The sequence below is a fragment of the Chiloscyllium plagiosum genome, unplaced genomic scaffold (assembly GCF_037043375.1).
Source record: "Chiloscyllium plagiosum isolate Xiang-an unplaced genomic scaffold, Cpla_swu_hap1 HiC_scaffold_1, whole genome shotgun sequence".
In the NCBI taxonomy this organism is placed as follows: Eukaryota; Metazoa; Chordata; class Chondrichthyes; order Orectolobiformes; family Hemiscylliidae; genus Chiloscyllium; species Chiloscyllium plagiosum.
This window is the reverse complement of record NW_028270139.1, coordinates 135,450,352-135,472,752: the sequence shown is the minus strand read 5'-3', so window position 1 is coordinate 135,472,752 and position 22,401 is coordinate 135,450,352. Positions and strand designations below refer to the sequence as shown.

Here is a 22,401-nt window from a genome sequence, read left to right as displayed (position 1 = left end):
CTCTTGCTAGTTGTAAACATCCCAAAAGGCATAAAATAAAAATGGCCCAAGCGTGAATCAATAAATCTCATCCAGGGAGCTTGCATCTCAAATGACAAAAGAAAGCGAATGTGGAAATAATGGAAAGGCTTGCTATAATCTTACAATCATCCCCATATATGTGGGAGATACGACAATTGGAGTGAGACAAGAGGATTTTAGAGTGACTACAGAGACATCAACTGGAGTGGGTTACTCAGCCCGTCGAACTTGCTCCACCATTCAATAGGATAATGGCTAATCCAACATTGCTCACGTGCACTTCCTTGCATTTACCTGGGAAGGCGAAAAGTGGATGTAGGTGGGAGCAAATTATGATTGGTCGGTGGAGCGGATACGTGAGAGGGAAGATGGACAGGTAGGACAAGTCAAGAGGGTGCTGAGTTGGTGGGTTAGATCTGGAATGAAGTGGGGGAGGGGAGATTTGAACTAGTGAAATCAATGTTGATGCAGGTGGTTGAAGGACCCTAAGGCAGACAAAGAGGCATTTTTCCTCTAGTTGGCAGGTGGATTAGATTTGGTGGTGCAGGTGACGCAGAACTCTCAGTATTTCTCCAAACCTTTCCTATTCACGCACTTATCCAAATGGCATCCACCATTTTCTTTGCCGGTTCATTCCACATGAGCAATTCTTTATGTAAATAAGTTACCCCTCATGTCCTTCTTAAGTCTTTCTCCTCTCACGTAAAAATATGCCTAGATTTGAACTCCCTGGCCCTCATGAAAAGACCCTTATCATTTTGGATCATCTTACACCTTGACCTTTTGTAAAACACCTTATCAAACACCTTCTGGAAGGTCCAAATTCAACATATCTACCGATCTCTCTCTATCCATTCTGGTTGACAGTTCCTCAAAACATTAATAAGTCAGACAGACAGAGACAGACAGGATCCTCCTTTTGTGAAGCCATGCTGACTTTGCTTGATAAGATTATATAGAGTCATAGAGGTGTACAGCATGGAAACAGACCCTTTGGTCCAACCAGTCCATGCCAGCACCCGGTCCATATCCCTCCAAACCCTTCCTATTCATCTTCCCATCCAAATGCTTCTTAAATGTTGCAATTATACCGGCCTCCACCACATGCTCTGGCAGCTCATTCCATACAGGTACCACCCTCTGCGTGAAAACGTTGCCCCTTACGTCTCTTTTGTATCTTTCCCCTCTCATCCTAAACCTATGCCCTCTAGTTCTGGACTCCCCCAACCCAGGAAAAGACTTTGTCTGTTTACCCTATCCATGCCCCTCATAATTTTGTCAACCTCTATAAGGAGGTCATCCCTCAGCCTCAGACGCTACAGGGAAAACAGCCCCAGCCTGTTCAGCCTCTCCCTATAGCGCAAATCCTCCAACCCTGGCAACATCCTTTTCAAAACATGCTGTTATTATTTCCTTATTAATTAATTAATTCCAACATTCTTCCAATAACAGCTGTTAGGCTAATCTGGCAATTAGTTAAATATATTTTGTTTCCCTTCCTTTTTGAATCGAGGTGTCACATTGGCACTTTGCATATCCTCTCGTGCTTTTCCAACATCCAACAATGTTTGAAAAACTACACCCAAGGCATCCAACATCTCTTCAGATGCCTCTTTTTGGATTCTGGAATGAAAACCATAGGGCCAAGAGACTTATCCCCATTAGTTTGTCTAATATTGCTTCTCTCGTGATGGTGATGATACTTAATTCTTGTCCCATGTTCTTTCGTAGTAAAGCCATGTTTGAAGTTTCTTCCACCCAAAAGATTGATGCAAAATCTGTTCACTTCCTCTGCCTTTTTTTTGTTCTACAAAATCATCTCCTCAGCTTCGTGTTCTTGGGGCTTATGTTCACTTTGACCTTTCTTCCATTTCATATATAAAAAGTTGCTCTAATTGATATCTCTAATATTCCTCGTTAGTTTACCCTTGCAGTTGATTTTTTTTTGTCTTGAATATCTTTTTTTAGTCTTTTATTGGATTCTCAAATTTATTCCAGTCTTCGGAGCTATCACTGACTTTTGCCTCCTTCAAGTGGCAAGTACAGAATCTGCATTTGAGAAAGGGATACAAAAACATTTCTAACAACTGCAAGCTGATCAGTTGTGAGAGAAGTAACAAATGAAATTTAACTGAGGTGCAAGCTGATAAGGTTCGGGAGAATGGATAAGGAGAGGTAATATGGACTCTGTGGGATAGGAACACAGAAGGATGGGTCATTCAGCTCTGTCAAGCCTGCCGTGACAATCTTGATCACAGCTAATCATCTACTTCAACACCAACTTCCCAAATTATCCCCATATCAACTCTCATCATTAATATTTGGAAATATATCGAACTCTTTCTTGAACATAATATATTGTGCTTCTACATCCCTCCAGGATAGAGAATTCTGAAATTCACTAGCCTCTGACCAAACATTGTCAACTGTTGAAAGAAATTTGCAAATCCTCCAACCACTGTCTCATTTTCAGACACAGGATGAAAGGCGGCACAAATCAGGTTTCTGTACTTAACAGTAAATCACTATTTAAACTCATTAGATTTTAGATTCAGGAAGACAATTAATCAGAATCACACAACACGGAAACAGACCCTTGGGTCCACGTCGTCCATGCTGACCAGGTATCCGAAACTGTCATTTTTGATTAGATTAGATTAGATTACCTACAGTGTGGAAACAGGCCCTTCGGCCCAACCAGTCCACACCAACCCTCCAAAGATGAGCCCATCCAGACTCATTATCCTCTGACTAACGCACCGAGCACTATGCATATCTTTGGACTGTGGGAGGAAACCGGAGCACCCGGAGGAAATCCACGCAGACACTGGAGACACAAGAAAATGAAACAGATCAGAGCAGGACACATAATGGTAAGGTCCTTGGGAGTGTTACTGAACAAAGAGACCTTGGAGTGCAGGTTCATAGTTCCTTGAAAGTAGAGTCGCCGTTAGATGGATATGCTTTGCTTTATTAGTCAGAGTATTGGGTATAGGAGTTGGGAGGTCATGTTGCGGCTGTAAAGGACATTGGGTTATACCACTGTAGGAATACTACGTGCAATTCTGGTCTCTCCTTCCTATCGGAAGGATGTTGTGAAACTCGCAAGGGTTCAGAAAAAGATTTACAAGGATGTTGTCAGGGTTGGACGATTTGAGCTATAGAGAGAGGTCGATTAGGCTGGGGCTGTTTTCTCTGCAGTGTTGGAGGCTGAGGGGTGACCTTATAGAAGTTGATAAAATCATGACGGACATGGATAGGATAAAGTTTTTTTCTCTGGGGTGGGGGAGTCCAGAACTAGAGGGTATAAGTTTAAGGTGAGAGGGAAAGAGATAAAGGGACCCAAGGGGCAACGTTTTCACAGAGGGTGATGCATGCATGGAATGAGCTACCAGAGAAAGTGGTGGAGGCTGTTACAACGGCAAATTTAAAAGACATCTGGATGGGTAAATGAATAGGAAGCATTTAGAGGGATATGGGCGAAGTGCTGGCAATTGGGACTAGATCTGGTTGGGATACTGGGTCGGCATAGACTAGTTGGACAATATAGACAAGAAGTGCAGGAGTAGGTCATTTGGCCCTACGAGCCATCACCACCATTCATTATGATCATGGCTGACCATCCACAATCAATATCCTGTTCCTGCCTTATCTCCATAGCCCTTGATTCCACTATCTTTAAGTGATCGCCAAAGTATCCAAAGACTTGGCCTCCACTGCCTTCTGGGGCAGAGCATTCCATATATCCACTACTTTCTGGGTGAAGACGTTTCTCCTCAGCTCTGTTCTAAATGGCCTAATTTTTAAACTGTGTTCTTTGGTTCTGGACTCACCCATCAGCGGAAACATGCTTCCTGCCTCCAGAGTGTCCAATCCTTTAATTAACTTATACGTCTCAATCAGATCCCATCTCATCCTTCTAAACTCAAGGGCATACAAGTCCAGTCGTTCCAATCTTTCAACAGATGGTAGTCCTCCCATTCCAGGAATTGACCTCATGAACCTGCACTCCCTCAATAGCCAGAATGTCCCTCCTCAAATTTGGAGGCCAAAACTGCACACACTACTCCAGTTGCAGTCTCACCAGGGTCCTGTACAGCTGCAGGTGGACCTCTTTGCTCCTCTACTCAATTCCTCTTGTTAAGGCAGCCAGCATGCCATTAGCTTTCTTCACTGCCTGCTGTACCTGCATGCTTGCTTTCATTGACTGATGTACAAGAATACCTCGATCGTGCTGTACTTCCCCTTTATCTCTATTATTCTAAGTCATTGAGAGTAAGGGGAAGGGTCGGCAGGGAGCAGATGATGAATGCAAAGACACAGGTAGTTTGTTTTAATGCAAGTCGTGGACTCGGTATGGCAGATGAACTTAGGACTTCGATTTGTACCTGTGTGTATCATGTTATTGCTATTACTGAGGCTTGGTTGAGGGAAGGGCATGATTGGCAACTAAATATCCCAGGATATAGATGCTTCCGGTGGAATAGAGAGGGAGGTAAAAAGGGTGGAGGAGTTGCATTACTGGCAGAGGGGATATCACAGCTCTGCTGAAGGAGGGCACGATGGAGGACTCGAGCAGTGAGGCAATATGGACACAGCTCAGAAACAGGGAAAGTGCATTAACAAAGTTGGGGCTGTACGACAAGCCTCCCAACAGCAAGAGGGAGAGAGAGAGAGAGAGAGAGAGAGAGAGAGAGAGAGAGAGAGAGAGAGAGAGAGAGAGAGAGAGAGAGAGAGAGAGAGAGAGAGAGAGAGAGAGATTAGAATACTCACTGACAAAGTGAAGAGAAGTCCTGAACGAAGAGTGTAAAATTGGGGCAAGGACAACTATAGCAAAATTCGGCAGGTGCTGGGCAACGTGGATTGGGAGCAGCTGTTTGAGGGTAAATCACATTTGATATGTAGGACACGTTTAAAAGAGAGGTTGATTAGAGTGCAGGACAGACATGTCCTTGTAAAAATAAGGATAGAAATGGCAAGATTAGCGAACCATGGATGTTGACAGGTGAAATTGAGAGACTATGCACACAAAGTCTAGACAACTGAAAACAGACAAAGCTTTGGAAGGACATCAGGAAAATCAGACCAATCTGAAATGAGGAGCTAAGAGGGCTAAAAGAGGTCATGAAATATCTTTAGCAAACAGGGTTAAGGAAAATCCCAAAGTCTTTTATTCATATATAAGGAACAAGAGGGTAACTAAAGAAAGGGTGGCCCACTCCAGGACAAAGGAGCAATGTTGTGTGATGTCAGACAAAATGGTTGAGGTGGCTCATCAGGATATTGCCTGTTATGGAGAGCGCTAGCTATGTAGAGGTTGAGTAGATTAGGATTATTTTCATTAGAAAGACGGAGGTTGAAGGGGGACCTGATTGAGGTCTACAGTGTCATGAGGGGTACAGACAGGGTAGATAGCAAGAAGTTTTTTTCCCCAGAATGGGGGACTCAATTACCAGGGGTCACAAGTTCAAAAGGGGAGAGGGGAAATGTTTAAGGGAGATATGCATGGACACCTTTGTGCAGAGGGTGGTGGGTGCCTGTGGAGGTGGTAGAGGCATGATAGTGTCATTTAAGATGGATCTGGACAGGTACATGAATGGGCAGGGAAAGAGGGTGACAGATCCTTAGAAAATAGGTGACAGGTTTAAATATAGGGTCAGTGCAGGCCTGAAGGGCCAGCTCTTGTGCTGTAATTTTCTTTGTTTTTGTAACTAACCAGTCTACCATGAACTTGTTAAAGGCCTTGCGAAAGTCCATACAGATGTCTACCAGTCTTGGACACTCAGAACATAGAACATTACAGCACAGTACAGGCCCTTCGACCCTCGATGTTGTGCAAACCTGTGAAAGTAAATTCAGAGTAAAAGGCGAGATCCCATAAACTTGCCCTTGCATACAAAAAAAAACAAAGGGAAAAAATATGAAAGAAAAACTGGGAAAATCGTTCAGTAATTCAATGTTCCTAAGATCTGTTGGGTTGGCTGTTTCTGATTCAAAAGGTTTTTATTCAAACTTTATCTTTCCAAATGTTTCCACTCATTTTAAAAATATGCAGAGGGTGGACATTACACTTCTGAAAGGTCTTGGACTTAATTTAAAGCCACAACTTGTAGCATCTGAAAATAAGCTAGTTTTCTTCAGGTTTGAAGCACATCACTGGAGAGAATGGTGCGTTTTCTGGTTGCGACAGATCTGGTTTCGCTTCTGGTCTGAACTAGCCCTGTCTTATTCAGAATCTGAAATAAAGATAAGCTGGGTTTCTTAGCATGGTCTTCTGGCTGCTGTAGATCTGCTAGTTTCACTTCAGTATGAACTAGCTTCTCTGTCTTATTCACAGCATAAGCTGTACACCAACCTGACAACCAACCAATCACCTTGTTGTTGACAGGCAGCAGACCTTGTATGAATAACAAGGTTCACAAGCCTCCTTCCACACTGCCGGGATTCTAAGATTAGCTAGGATACTACTGGGGTACCAGGGCTGGGATACAGAGATGTATCAGTTTGAGCAAATTATGTCAGGAATGTTAGACCATAATGTATGGGAGCAGAGTTAGGCCATCAGCGCATTGGGTCTGCTCCACCATTCAATAATGACGGATAGGTTTCTCAGCCCCATTCTTCTGCATTCTCCCTATATCCCTTACAAATCAAGAACCTGTCTTAAATAAACTCAAAGACTTTGCCACAGAAGACTATGAGCTCCACAGATTCACCACCCTCTGGCTGAGCATATTCCTCATCTTAGTTGAGAAGGGTTGCCCCTTCACTTTGACGATGTGGCCTCGGGCCCCAGTCTCTCCTATGACTGGAACCATCTTCACCAGATCCACTCTATCCAGGCCGCTCAGTACTCTGCCAGGGGCAGCACGATAACCAGTGGTTAGCACTGTTGACTCTCAGCGCCATGGACCCAGGTTCTATTCCTGCCTCAGGTGCCTGTGTGTGGAGTTTTGCACATTCTCGCAGTGTCTGTGTGGGTTTCCTCCAGGCACTCCGCTTTCCTCCCACAGTCTAAAGATGTGCAGATTAGGTGAATTGGCCTTGCTAAATTGCCCATAGTGTTAGGTGCATTGGACAGGGGTAAATATAGGGTGCGGAGATGGGTCAGGGTGGGTTACTCTTTGGAGGGTCAGTGCAGACTTGTTGGGTTTAAGGGCCTGTTTTCCACACTCTAGGGAATCTAACCTCATTCTCAAGTTTCAATCAGATTCCCCTCTCATCTTCCTAAACTTCATTGAGTACAGACCTAAATTTCTTAACTGTTCCTCATATGACAAGCCATTCATCCCTGGAATAATTCTTGTGAAGCTTCTCTGGAATCCTTCCAAAGACAACACTTCCTTGCTAAGATATGGGGCCCAAAAAGTTCAATATTCCAAATGCATCTGACCAGAGCCTTGTACAGCCTCATTCGCACATCTCTGCTCTGGTATTCTAATTTTCTTGAAATGAATGCTCACATTGCATTTGCTTTTCTCCATTTAGAAAATAGAATGATGAGGTGTAGACCATCTCAACACCTCACACTTACTCACATTTCACCTGCTATTACTCGCCTGAATATCACCTGTCCCTCAACCTATTTTTGTTGCAGATGACAAAGTCCTCATTTTCTTCATCCTGATCATTAATTTGGACCCGAATAGTTCTGGTCACAACGCTGATCCTTGCAGAACTCCATGAGTCATTGGCTACAATCTGGGAAAAAAAGACACCTTTATCTTCACTCTCTGCATTCTGTCAACTGGGTAATTGTGTATCGATGCGGTACCTTGCTGCTAACAACATAGGCTCTTATCCTATTTAGCATTCTCATGTGCAGCACCTTGTCAAAGGCCTTCTGGAAATCGAGGCAGAAGTGGATACTGCAGATGCTGGAAATCAGAGTCGAGATTAGAGTGGTGCTGGAAAAGCACAGCAGGTCAGGCAGCATCTGGAAGATCCAAACTACCGCAATGGCTTTCCTTTTGTTGAACTTGCTCATTATCTTCTCTCAGAATTCCAATAGATCTGTCAGCTATGACCTCCTCTTGCCTAAGTCATGCTGATTCAGTCATATAGTTAGATGAACTTCCAAGCACTTCGCAATTTCATCCTCCGTAGAGAACTCAAATCTTACCAGCAACTGAGGTCAGCTAACCAGCCTACAATTCCCACCTTCAACAGAGTGCTACATGAGCCATTTTCCAGTCCTTTGGGACCCTCCCTGACTCCAGTGATTCATGAAAGATCATGAAAGATTCTCAATGAAAGATTCATTGAGAATCTCCACAGCTATCTGCTTCTGAGTTCTTGGCATGTAGTCCATCTGGTCGAGGTTATTTATCCATCTTCAGATCTTTTTTGCTTCACTACTCACGTTCTCTTTCATGTCTGTCCCTTGACTCTCAAGTTTTGGAATCCTGTTCATGTCTTCCACCATGAAGATAGAAGCAAAGGCCTATGTAGTTCCTCTGTCATTTCTTTGTTCCACCTTATGTTGTTAGAGAATCCAACACTGAATTATTACAGCTAACTACTGTGATCAAACATGACATTCTCAGACATCTCAGTGGATGGACTCACATTAAGTCAAGTTGCACCAGGGAAGCCTGTTTTCAGTTGAGTGTCAAGCTCAGGTGATCAAATGTAAGCTGAAGCACAAGATCATTAGATCATGCATGATACAGTGACACCATTGTCTTTTAAATTACATATTGGCTAAGTGTAGTATATCCTATGCAAAGCTTAGTTAAGTCAGTTTATACATTGCAGCCACAATACAACAGTGATGGAGGCAGTCAATGTTAGGGATTATGCACTGGGTCCACATCAAACATGATTTGTCCTGGATGGTATTGAACATCTCACATGCATAAATTTTGAAAATTTCATCACAACTTCTCTTCTCGCCACAGAGAACAACCCCAATCTCACCTCAGACCTGAAGTTTCTCATCCCTGGAGCCATTCTTGTAAATCTCTTCTCATTCACTCGAATGCATTCATAACCTTCACATAAAATAGCACCCAGAAATGCACGCTATCGTGAGCTGACGTCTCACAGATCAACCGCTTGCTCTGACAGGATACTGAATGTTTCATTAATCGCTGTTTCCTCAATGATCTAAACACAAATACAGCCAGGTCCCTCCTTTCATGCACCCAGTTTAAGAACTGTACCGCTTATTGTGTGCCATTTCCAATATACTTCTGATAAAGTACTGCACATAAGGCTAGTTAATAAGAGCCCATGGCATTCAAGGTTGCATATTAGCATAGATTGACAAACTAAAACACAGTTAGGATAAAGGTTGCATTTTCAGGATGGCAACCTGTAACTGGTGGAGTGCCACAGGTATTGATGGTGGGCCACAATTATCTACAATTTGTACGGATAACCTCAACAAGGAAATTGAATGGACTCGAGCAAAAGTTGTGAATTACACAAATATATGGGAAGGCAGGTGATGAGGATGACAATCTACGTAGATATATAGACAGGTTAAGTGAATGGGCAAAAATTTTGCAAATAGAATGTAATGTGGATAAATGAGGGTTATGCACTTTGGCAGGAAGAATAGACAAGTTGAATATTATTTAAATAGGGATAAGCTGCAGAGAGCTGCAGGACAGATGAATTTCAGAAATCACTGCATAAATGAGCTCAGCAGCTAAAATGGGAGGCAAATGTAATGCTGGCCTTGATATCCAGGGGAATAGTCTTTAAAAAAGGGAAGATTTTCCTAAAACTATACGAAAAATCATTCATAACACACGGAATGCTGTGAATAGTTTTTGAATCCATTATTAAAGGAAAGATATACTGGTATTGGAGTCAGCTCAGAGAAGGTTCAGTAAGTCGATTCTATGTTATGAAGGGATAAGAGACCTTATTGAAACATGAATGTTTCTTAGAACAATGAAAAAGGATGACACAGAGGGCCTTGCCCCACATGGGAAAGAGACTGGAGGAGGATAGGGTGTAATCTGATTAAGAGGATCATACATTAAGACACAATGAGAAGAAACTGCTTCTCTCAGAAGTCAGTGAATCTGTGGAATTATTAACTGCAGACAAGTGTAAAGGCTGGGCTATTAACTATTTTAAAGCTGAGACAGACACTCAAGGAATCTGGGGTCAAGGGGGAAAAAAAAGGTCAGAAAACCAGAGTTGAGAATAATCATATCAGCCGTAATCTTACGAAAGGACAGGGCTGACTTGGGTCAAATGGCCTACTTCTGCTCACATGTCTTACGGTCCATATTCTTCCTTCCAAAATGCATCACCTCACTTATCTGCAGTCAACTTTATTTGTGACCAATTTAGTCTTTTTTAAGTAGGACACTGCCCTCCTCACAATTTACAAAGCTTTCAAAATTCCTTTCTTCTTTGAAATTTTGAAGTTGCCCCCGAACACCAAGATCTAAATCATTAACAAAAAAATCTGTCAAAGCTGTGGGACCTGCAATACAAATATTCCTTTAAACCATCATGTTTTCCATCAATCAACCAATTTTGTATCTATATTGCTGCAGTCTCTTATTTGCTGAGTAAATTCTATCGTGCAGTATTCCATCAAATGTCTTCTGGAAGGACATGCTGCCGACAATACAACTTTCTTCGATGCTTTGTGTTCTTTTTATAAAATTTTAAAGTTAATTAAATTGCCCTTTAGAAATTAATTCGAACTCCAGCTAACCAACTCGCTGTTTTCCATGAGACCATTAATTCTCTCATGAAGAACTATCTCTAGAAGCTTCCTCACCAATGAAGTTAGATGGTCTGGTCTGGACATTTTCTCATCAACTTGTCCAGAGTCAGTCTTGCACACTTCTGGAGCAGGTGGGACATGAACCCCAGACTCCTGGCTCCAGAGCTATCATGTGCACTTGGTACTCAACTGCATGAATTGATATTTTCCAAATTAACCAGTTCAGAAGTGCTATCATGCACCCCTGGAGCAGGTGAAGCTTGAACCCTGGATTCCTGGCTCATGGATAGAGGCAGTACCATTGCACTACGAGAGTTACAACTATCTGCTCTGTAATTGCTGAGCTTATTCACAACACAAGTCATCATTTTGAGTTCAGTGGCTCGTCATCTGAACTTTCTTGTCACAAATGCTGCCACACTTGCAGCGTTTTCTCCTGCAATTTCTGTTTTTGTTTCAGATCTCCAGCATTTGCAGTTCTTTGTTTTATGGTGTAAAGAAGTTGTGGTAGAAAGAATTATGAATCTAAGTAAAATTGAAAAATAAACCTGGAACATTATGCTGCCAGTCCCGTCCACCTGAGCCATGTTTCTGGATTTGTTGTGATACCCCAGTCCCATACCCTGAGTTCATCTGCCTTCCCTGTTAGGTCCCTTGCATTGAAGTAAATGCAGTTTCATTTATCAGTCCTACCATGTTCTCTGCCTTGTCCCTGCCTCCCTGACTGTTTGACTCGCTTCTTTTTTCAACTATACCAGTGTCAGATTCATCAGTTTCCTCACTATCTTGCTGGGTCCCACCCCCCCACCTTAATAGTTTAAATCCTCCCGAGTAAATACGCCGAGGAGTATTTAAGACCCCTTCAAATTCAGGTGCAATCTGTCTTTCTTGTACAGGTCACTTCTACCGAAAAGAGATTCCAATGATCTAAAAATGTGAATCCTTCTCCCACACACCAGCTCCTATTCCTAGCTTAACCAGCTCGCAACACCCAGAGTAATCCAGATATTACTACTCCAGAGGACCTCTTTTCTAAATTCCTGCCTAACTCTCTATATTCTCACTTCAGAATCTCAACCCTTTCCTCTCCTCGGTCATTGGTTCCAATCTGTACAATGAACTCCTGCGGGGCCCTCTCCCCTGAGAACATTCTGCACTTTCTCAGACATCCTTGGTCCTGGCACCAAGGAAGCAAACCATTCTGACTTTTTAACTGCTGGCCACAGGAATGTCTGTCTGTGTCTCGGACGAGAGAGTCCCAAGCACAATTGATCTCTTGGAACCAGGCGTAACCCTCATTGATTGGAGCCAGTCTCAATATCAGAAACTTGGCTGTTCATGCCACATTCCCTTGAGAATCCATCATCCCTGACATTTTCCAAAACTGCATACTTGTTTAAGATGGGGATAGCCACAAAAGAGTCCTGCACTACCTGTCTACCTTTCCTAGAGTTAACCCACCTATGTGACTGTAACTGCAACTTTTCTCCCTTCCTATAACTGCCATTCTTCACACCCCCTTGCTCTTGTAAATTCTTCATTGAATGGAAAGGTTGGAGCAACAGTTAGAGGCAATCTGATAGGATTCGCAACCAAGAGCATTTATTGCAGATATAATCCTCACTAACACATAAGTTCTCCCTAAAGTCCCATATCTGACAAGAAGAGCGCATCATTCTATTAAGGGCCATTTTCGCTTCTTCCAATCTGCAGACCCAGAAAATAACCCAGTCTTATTCCTCTACAAGATATTGCTCTAGGCTAACTTAAAGCTTATATTTTTAAGTTTAATTAAGAGAAATAACTTTAGGATGGCACAGTGGTTAGCACCAGAGACCCGGGTTCAATTCCCGCCTCAGGCAACTATCTGTGCAAACTCCACATATTCTCCCAGCGTCTGCGTGGGTTTCCTCTGGGTGCTCCGGTTTCCTCCCACAATCCAAAAATGTGCAGGTTAGGTGAATTGGCCATGCTAAATTGCCCTTAGTGTTAGGTGAAGGGGTAAATGGGTCTGGGTGGGTTACTCTTCGGAGGGTCGATGTGGACTTGTTGGGCCGAAGGGCCTGTTTCCACACTAAGTAATCTAATCTATTTTAGTAAAACATAATCAAGAAAGAACCTACTCTATTCACTACTGCAGACTTACAGCAAGGCCCCACTTAAAACTATTCATTTATCTGTCTCTGTGCTGTCACCACTCCCAAACAGGTTCCTTCAAGATGAGTTGTTAATTTCACTGTTTGTTAATTTTCTCAGATGCACTCAGATATCCAGCAATATACAAATTCAACAGCTTAGGTAGTAACTGTGCAGGTTCACTAACCTATTTGAATAATCAGTCCATGTAATTACATTTGTTACACCCAAGATCAAACGATTTTGGGAGAGTACGGCTTTTGCCCACTCAAGCCTGTTCCAATATTTTGCAAGATCACAGTGGATTTGACTGTAGCCTCAACTCAACTCCACTCTCGATCAAGTAGCTAACTCAGTTACTATTCAACAGCGCAGCTTCCACAGACCCTCAATTTTTAAATTTGCATTGAGTTTGTCCAAACTACAGAAACAAGAAACTCAGTTAGCATAACCTTGTGCATGAATAGTCTTTTACAAATCTTAGCTGCAGCATATACCACTAAGATCAAATACTTGTGAATACAGAACACACATTCAAAGTTATTGCAAACTATGATTGTAATTTAACTACACTTGCTCAGTGGTTAGCATTGTTGCCTCTCAGAACAGAGGTTCGATTCCCACCTCGGGTGCCTGTGTCGAGTTTACACATTCTCTCCGTATCTGCGTGGGTTTCCTCTGGTTGCTCTGGCTTTCTCCCACAACCCAAAGATGTGCAGGTTAGGTGAAATGGTAATGCTAAATTGCCTGTAGTGTTCAGGTGTGTGTTAGGGATAAATGTAGAGTAGAAAATGTGTTGCTGGAAAAGCGCAGGTCAGGCAGCATCCAAGGAACAGGAGTATCGACGTTTCGGGCATAAGCCCTTCTTCAGGAAAGAAGGAATGTAGAGTAATAGAGTAAAAGAATGGGTTTATGTGGGATATTCTTCAGAGGGTCGGTGTGCACTTGTTGGGTCGAAGGGCCAGTTTCCACACTAAAGGGATTCTATACTTTCAATTAAAATAACATGACAACGTTCAAATTTCATCCCCAAAACTCTTCTTCAAAAATAACAGCCACTAGGAATGCAGGGTGCATATACAACTGTTCCGCAGTTTGAAGCTTGAGCACCCAAACAATTTCACAGTTGCGGCGAAAGGACATTATCCGAAATTGTTAACTTTCTTTGTGCACTGATGCTGGCTGACCCGAGTCTTTCCAGTATTTTCGGTTTTCATTTATTTCGGAGTTCCAACACCCGCAATGTTCTACTTCCGCAACAGAATCTAAGCCATTTAAGGGAGACCTGCACTCCAAAATCTACCGCTGAAAGGGTTAAACACCTTAGCTTCAGCAAATCGATCAGTGAGCAATGAAGTCTAATCGGTGATAAAGCGCAAGTGACACAAAGGTTTCTGTGTTTTTAATAAAGGAAAGCAACTTTCGCATTAGTTCATTTCGACTTGTCAGGAATACAGTTTAAAAGGGCAACTGACATCATAGCAACAGACCGCCCTCAAATCATACGAGTATGAGAGAAAAAGAAAACGAGGTTCCTGGGCCCAGACCGACAGCATTTCACTTCAGCAGGCATTTGAAGTGTTAACGGTTGATATTTGATCACTGAAACTCGGGCCTACTACATTTAATAAACCGGCCTGTCTTTCATAAGTTCTGTTTTCCCCGCAGACACAAGAATAACGGATTCGGGATTGATCTGCCTCCATGACCGGCACCACCGGGTGTTGATGTCAGCTCGCGTTACCATCATTGCCAGAATTTACCTGAAGGCCTCTCACTCAGAGCTTATTTAAGACACGTACCTTTCCGCATCCCTCGACACACCGCACTGGGCGTCTTCCACATTGATGAGCGGCAACTCGTGAACAACATGAAGGTCATTTTCGTTTCGCTCCCGGGCACCGTCAACCAGGAAACAAAATGTCGGAGAGAAAGCTGTCGGCTTCTTCTCGGAAGGAGCAAACATTCGGTGTGTTTAAAAAAAAAGATAAAAGTTCAATCCTCGCTTCAATGAGTCATCTCTCAGCACAGCACTGGCTCCTTCCAACCGGTCTCCCTTCCTGGGTGTGAAAAACACCAGTCACAGTTCCACATTCGTCCTCCTCCGGCGTGCAAGCCAAGCGACCGACAGGGGCTGCACTACGACGTCGCCAATCCCCTCCTCACTTCCCCCGACAACACGGTACCCGCCGCCGGAGCGGCCACCAATCAGAAAAAGGTTACAGCCCGACGTCATTCCACCAGCAACACCGGCCCAGCCCGGCCCCGCCCCCTCCGTTCAGCATTCCCCCTTCCTTCCCTGAAGACCGCAGCCCGGCAGCTTATTGGTTGTCCTTTCGTAAATCGCGCGCGGCGCTCGAGCCGCCCGGCGGTGAACCTTCCAAAGACGGATGGGATGGTGGGGAGGGAAAAAAAAAGCGACGGTGTGGCCCAGTCACGTGGGCCCTCGCGGAAATCTACCTATCAAAACAAGTTCGGTTGGGATTGATGGTGAGCGGGAATTGCGCGAGCGCGCGGCGGGAGGATTAGAGGGGTGCGGGGAGAGACGGGACAGTCGGCGCCTGTTTTTCTCAACATCAATACACACACACATTGTCACTCTCGATCTGCCTGTGAGCGCGTGTAAAATATATTTTTTAAAACTTCTCCATTAAAAGAAATGTTTCCGAGGCTCTGACGTCACGTGTTTCCAACGTTCGAGTTTTTTTTGGATTGGGGGGAGGGTTAGTGGTCAAGGAAACCCTTATTCGGGTACGAAATGAAAATGGAAGCTCTTGCTGCATTTATTACTTTTAAATAGAAAAGGAGTTGGGAGTGAGACCGGGGTCGAATGTTGCGATATCAAATGAGAGAAAATCCGGTCGTTTTTTTTTCCCTCCTCGCGCTGCCTCCACTCTTGCCCCCGCCCCTCTCGGAGCCGGCTGTGACCAATGGGAAGCGAGAGTTTTCGCGCTGTGGTGTTGCTGGTGGTGGTGGTGAACGAAGAAGAAGGAGGATGATGATAATGATGATGATAAGAGAGTCAAGTCAGTCAGTAAGTGAATGAGTGAAGATTGTCTGAGTGACCGTACTCATTCAGAGTACACTTCCTTCCCCGGCTCGCAAAGATGCGCCGGTTCACAGGTTCGCTGCTTTTCTTCAGTTGTCTGCATTTACCTGTCCTCCAAATCTCATCGCTTTTCCCTTTCCGTCTTTTATTAGTTTGAGAAAAAAAAAGGCTGTCAAGTGTAAACCGCATAGCGGGTCCGGAGGGAGGGAAGGAGGAGAGAAAAGAGAAAGGCTGAATTTAAAAAAAAAGGGTGCCACTGACTTCGAGCCAGAACTAGGCCCTGCTTGTAGTCCAATCAGAAGCTGGCCACTCGTGAACGGGGAATTAATTTGTATTTTAATGTATTTTTCACCCCCTTCCCCACCCCCATCCCCTTACATTTGCAACTTTCACACAGGTCATTTCTGGATGCATATCTTGTGTTTAAATGATCAGGTATCTAATATCTCCTTGCATTCACGGGGTGATATAATAATTTCAGATGTCTGCAAGCACGGTGAACGCAGTTTTTTTTAAAGAAGCTGCTGTGAGGTTGGATCTGCATTGCTGCTGCCTGCTGGATGTATGGAGGGCAGCCATGTTTGTTAAATTTTTTTGATTGGTCTTTTAATTTCGTGCAGATCTTGTTTTCCGCGATGCTTTAAAATTATTTTCAGTTTTGCAACAGGTGTTTTCGTTTTGTTTTAAAGCAGCCAGTGCTGGTTTGTTTTAGCTACAGTGGAGAATTTGTAAATCTGTGGCAGATGTTATTTGCTTAAAAAAAAGTAGGATGTACTCCATCCAGCAGGAGACCTGCAGGGAATGGACCACTGAAATGTAAAAAAAATCCATTTTTGTCAGCGTAGTACTTCGGTTATATTTGTTAGTTGTTGAGTGCAATTAACACATTTGTTTGTATTCTATGCAAATTGATAATCCCTCATGGTAAAAATAATGGGAGATCAATTGCACGAAAAGTATTTTCGATCCTTCAGTTAATACCGGAGATTCGGTTTATGAGTCGGAACAGTTTTAAGAGTATTAAGTATTTCCTGTTCTTTTCTGCTTTGACATTAGTGCAGCTGATTATTGTTTTATGATTTAAAAAAAAACTCTGGTCATCCCCGAATTGAGGGGTTAGCCAAAGTTGCCAATTGGATTTCTACAAGCTGACTTACTATGTCATTGTTTAGAATGATGCTCCAATTTTGAGTAAAAAATGTTTCTGGCCCAAATTAATCACCTAAATAGTTGACACATGAAATGACTGAAGAAGTCCTTTTGAATGGTGCGATAATTCAGCATGATGTCATCATGTTTTGAATGAATGAAAAACACATTGGGATGACTTAATTTTATTCCACTACACTTGAATATTAATTTAATAATTTTCTTATTGTTTTTATGTGAGTTTTATAATTTATTAAAGTGATCTGATTATGTATTTTAGTTCAGTTTATGAACAGTGGAAGTTTCTGAAACAGTGCTTCTGCTAATCAGTAGTTGTCTAAATGAACATCTTCCCAGCTAGGATAATTTTATTTTCTAGATTCAAGTTTGAAATCAGGCCGTTGAGCTCCATTTGGCTATCATCAAGTGTTGCATTGTGCAGTAATGTAATATTTGAATCATACATGAAACAGATGGAACTGTAATGTGGTAATAGTTGCTTGAGCAAAAGTAGTACCCTAAGTTACAGAATTAAGTATGGGGCAGTAACATTATGTTTTGAATGTGCTGGAGTCCTAGAACTAACAGATGGAGCTTAAGTTTTGGTTTTGAAGAGTCATACAGCACAGAAATGGCCTCTTAGGTCCAACCAGTACATGCCAACCATAATCCCAAATCAAAGTAGTCATGTCTGCCTCCGCTTGGCCTATATCCTCCTATTCATTATTTATCCCAATGTCTTTTCGACTTAACTACCACTTCCTCTGGAAATTCACTCCACGCATGAACCACTCTGTGTAAAAAAAAAGCAAAGAGCCTCATGTCAGATATTGAGGGGGTGAGTGACAAGGGGGCTGAGAGATAAATGGGAGGTGGTGGGAAGGTAGCTCGGAATGCTCAAAAAGGTAGATGGAGGTAGAGGGTGATGGTGATGCGGTCGAGCAGATAGGTGGGAAGAAAGAAGTATGACTGTTCAAGAGGACAGTGCCAAGTTGGAGGGATGGATTTGGGATAAATGGGGGGAGGGGAGATGAGGAAACTGGTGAAATCGACATTGATTACAGATGATTGGAGGATCCCAAAGCGGGAGGTAAAGTGTTCTTCCTGCAGTCATCAGGTGGCTAGGATTTGGCGGAGGCGATTGCCCAGAACTTGCATGTCCTTGGCAGAGTGGGAGGCCACAGTTTGGCAAGGTTGTTTAGTACATTTTTCCCAGAGAAGTTCGTTTGTACATTCCGCAATTTGGAATTTGGCGTCCTGTCTCCCAAGTGCAGAAGAAACCGCATCAAGAGCAATGGACACAGTAGATGACATGTTTGGATGTGCAGGAAATTCTCGGGATGTGGAAAGATCCTTTGGGGCCTTGAGTGGGGGTGGTGTGGACGCAGGTTTTACACCTCATGCAGTGGCAAGGGAAGGTGTCGGGAGTGGAGGGTAAGTTGGTGGGGGGACGTGGACTCAGAGTCACGGAGGGAATAGTCTCAGCGGAAGGCTGATGGGTGGAGAGGGAAATATATCTCTGGTGGTGGGGTCTGACAGTAGGTGGAGGATGATGTGTTGTATCTGGAGATTGCTATGGTGGAATGTGAGTATCAAGGGAGGTTCTATCCTTGTTACCTTTGGAGGGTTGGGGGTTCCAGAGCAGAGCTGCTGGAAGTGGAGGAGATGCGCTGGAGGACATTGTTGACGATGTGGGAGAGGAAATTGCGGTCCTTGAGGTAGGAGACCATCTTGGATGTTCTGGAGTGGAATTGATTGTTCTGGGAGCAGATATGGCAGAGGAATTGGGTGTAAGGGATAGATGGTGCAGTCCAAGAAGCTGTGGGAGTTGGGCACTTTGAAGTAGATGTCCATGTTGAGTAATTTGCCAGACATTGAGATGGAGTGGTCCAGAAAGGGGAGGGAGGTGTCCAAGCTGGTCCAGGTGAACTTAAGGTCAGAGTGAAAGGTGTTTCTGAAGTTGATGAACTGTTCAACCTCCTCATGGGAGCATGAGGTGGCACTGACACAGTCATCGATGTAGCAGAGGAAAAGGAGGGGAATGGTGCCCGTGTGACTGCGGGAAATAGAGTGTTCCATGTATGCGACAAAGTAGTAGGCACACCTGGGGCCCATGAGGGTGCTCATGGCTACTCCTTTGGTAGGAATTGGGAGGATTTGAAAGTAAAATTGTAGAGGGTGAGGATCAGTTTAGCCAATTGAATTAGTATGTAGGTGGACGTGTACTGTTTGGGTCAGCAGAGAAGAAGAAATGCAGGGTTTGGAGTCCTTCGTCGTGGTGAATGAAAGTGTAAAGACACTGGAAGACCATGGTGAAGATAAGGCATTGGGGACCAGCCACCTTAACTCCGCTTCCCACTCCACCAAGGACGTGCAAGTCCTGGACCACCTCCACCGCCAAATCCTAACCACCCAACGACTGCTGGAAGAACACCTCATCTTCCGCTTTGGAAGCCTCCAAACACACGGCATCAATGTCAATTTCACTAGTTTCCTTGTCTCCCCTCTCCCTACCTTATCTCAGACACAAGTCTCCAATTTGGCACTGCCCTTTTGGAGTTGTTTTCCTTGGAACAGAGAAGTCTGAGGGGTGACATGATTTAGGTATACAAAACTGTAAGGGGTGCAGATCTAACAGACAAAAAGAGCCCATTTCCTTTGGCATTGAGTTCTGAAACCAATGTTCACAGATTCAAACCAAGTGGAAGAAGGATGAGAGGGGACGTGAGGCAACGCATTTTATGCAGAGGGTCATGGGTGTCTGGAATTCACTGCCCGAGTTGGTAGTGGAGACAGAGACCCGAAACGCTTTCAAAACGTACCTGGATCTGCACCTTAAATGCTTTAATCTGCAGGGCGATGGGTTGTTTGCGGGAAGATGGGAGAAGGATGGGCATCTGAGTGACTCTGGGTTGGCATGGACAAGATGGGCCAAATAGCACCTTCCGTGCTATATCATTTCTCTTGTTCTACATGGTGATTTTTGAGGAAAGAACAAGAAAGACCGACAGGGCAGTGCCAGTGGTTGTTGGATTTTTAAAAAAGTGTATGATGAAGTGTCACATGAAAGGATGTTACACTAAGTCGAGTTCATGAGATAAGCTGTTGTTAGCTTGGAGTTATGGACAGAGAAAAGTTTGCAATAAATGTGTCATTTTCACTAGCTAAGTCTAATAAGAGTATTTCTTAATGTCTTGAGAAGAGTCCATGTAACGGAAGAGGAGGTGCTGAAGGTCTTAAAAATCATAACAGTGGATAAATCTGAGACCTGATCAGGTGTCTCCCAGGACATTGTGGGAAGTTAGGGAAGAATTTGTGGGATGTCTAGCAGAGATTTTGTATCGTCTGTAGTCGCAGATGAGATGCAAGAAGACTTGAGGGTGGATGATGTTGTGCCTTATTTTAGCAAAGTCCATAAGGAGAAGCCTTGGAACGAAAGACCAGGAAGGCTGAGTGGTGGGTAAGAACAGGTAGGAACAAAGTACTGCAGTTGTTGGAATCTGTACTGAAAACAACAAATGCTGGAGGTCACAGCGGGTCAGACAGCATCTGTGGAGAGCAGGCTAACACTTTGAGTCAAAACAATGCTTTTCTGTGAGCTAAAGTGGAGTATGGAGGGGACAGCATTTATGCTGTCGTTTTTGGGGCGGAGGGGTGAGTGGGGGTACTGGGTGTAGGGTGCTGATGGAGAACAGATGTTGATAATTCAGGTTAAGTGATCAGAATGTGGGAATGGCAGAACAATGGTGTGTCTCTTGCCAGGCTTGAAAGGACAGACACTCCCACTAGGACAGGGGGACGGGAGAGAGGACATGATAACAAGTGGGAAGAAATGGGAGCTGGTTCACGATTTGAACTCAATATTAAGTCCAGAAGTCGGTAAAGTGCCAAGTCTGAAGATGAGATGTACGGTTTACACTGTAATTCACTGGACCACTGCAGCATGCCAAGGATAGACATTGGCATGTGAGCAGGAAGCTGTGTTAAAATGACTGGCTACAAGAAGGTCGGGTCCTGCTTACGCACAGACCAGAGTTGTTCCACAAAGTAGTCACCCAGTCTGCGTTTGGCTTCTCCAATGTAAATTAGGCCAGTTTGGGTGCAGCAAATTCAATACATAAGATTGGAGGTGGTACAGGTGAAATGCTGCTTCATCTGGAAGACTGTTTCGGCCCTTGGATGGTGAGCAGGGAGGTGGTTGTGGAATGGACTCGAGTGTACTGGAGGGAATGTTCCATGCGAAATGCAGATGGTGGAGTGAAGGGAATGTGTGTTTGGTGGTAGTGTCCTGTTGGAGTCATCTGAAATGGCAGAGAATGATCCTTTGAATGCGGAGGCTGGTTGAATGAATAGTAACGGCAGGGTGAATCCGATCGCGGTGTTTTGAGTGATGGGAAGGGGCAAGAGTAGAAACATGGGTGATCGGTCGGATGCGGTTGAGGATTCCCTCCAGTTGAGACTCGAAATGTTAGCTTGTCTGACTCTCTGTGATCTCCCAGCATTTGGTGTTTTCGGTACAGATTCCAGCATCTGCAGTAATGTCCTCTTCCAGGTAAATTGGGCTCAGTTTAGTCGGGGAATCTTGGTTGGTGTAGACAAGTTGAACCAAATGGTCTGTTTCTGTGCTGTATGACTGTCAGAGCAGTTGGGGACAACTGGCAGCAGCTTGGACTTCAGCAGTTCCAATCTATTGTGATGCTTTTGGTCAGGGAACCAAGTGCTCGCTCTCAATGCTATGTAGGGAAGTAATCTCTGCGGACCAAGAAGCTTGAGCATGATTTGGGAAAGCATGAAACTATTTACTTGTTTTGAAGCAACGAAAGGCAAAATATTTTTGAAATGTTAGATATAAATGACAGTACACAGAAGGACTTGGGGGCCCTTTGTACATAAATTTTAAAAGTTAATTTGCAGGTACTGCCATGAATTAGTTGCCAAAGAATGCCAAAGCTGTTATTCTAAGGTATTTAGAGAATAAGAACAAGGAAGCCTTGCTGTAGTTGTGGAGAGTATTTGATGAGACTAGTTTTGGTCATTCATACGAGAGGATATGGTAGTCTTTGAGGGGGTGCAACCAAGTTTCTTTCGTTCCTCTGCTGGAATGAGGGGAGTGTCCTTCAAGAGATTAAGCAGAATGAGCCTATATTCTCATTCTTGCAAAAAACTAGAGAAGTAATCTCCTTTTGAAATTATAATAAGTATTTAGACAATTTGCCAGGCTAAGTAGAAAATTGTTCTGACTGAACCGTTAAGAATTAGGGAACTTGCCAAGTAGGGAGTCAGCCATTTAATAATGAGATGAAGAGTAATTGCTTCACAGAAAAGTTATGAATTGTAGGAATTATTTTAG

General features: G+C 43.7%; 2 protein-coding genes across 6 annotated transcripts in view; one reads left to right on the top strand and one right to left on the bottom strand.

The window, feature by feature from the left end:
• Window positions 1-14,919, bottom strand: part of letm1 (leucine zipper-EF-hand containing transmembrane protein 1) — a 90,042-nt gene extending 75,123 nt beyond the window's left edge. For both annotated transcript variants that reach the window (XM_043711899.2, XM_043711983.2), the window contains exon 1: window positions 14,656-14,919. In XM_043711899.2, the coding sequence (XP_043567834.2) occupies window positions 14,656-14,734 (79 nt within the window). In that variant the 5' untranslated portion in view covers window positions 14,735-14,919. The remainder of the gene's footprint in view (window positions 1-14,655) is intronic.
• A 222-nt stretch (window positions 14,920-15,141) lies between these two features.
• Window positions 15,142-22,401, top strand: part of LOC122560590 (histone-lysine N-methyltransferase NSD2) — a 151,567-nt gene continuing 144,307 nt past the window's right edge. For 2 of the 4 annotated variants that reach the window (XM_087990979.1, XM_043711508.2), the window contains exon 1: window positions 15,142-15,343. The gene's annotated coding sequence lies outside the window, so the exon portion shown is untranslated. Of the gene's footprint in view, window positions 15,344-15,682; window positions 15,977-22,401 lie in introns of those variants that run through there. The other 2 variants (XM_043711417.2, XM_043711593.2) reach the window with 2 other exon arrangements.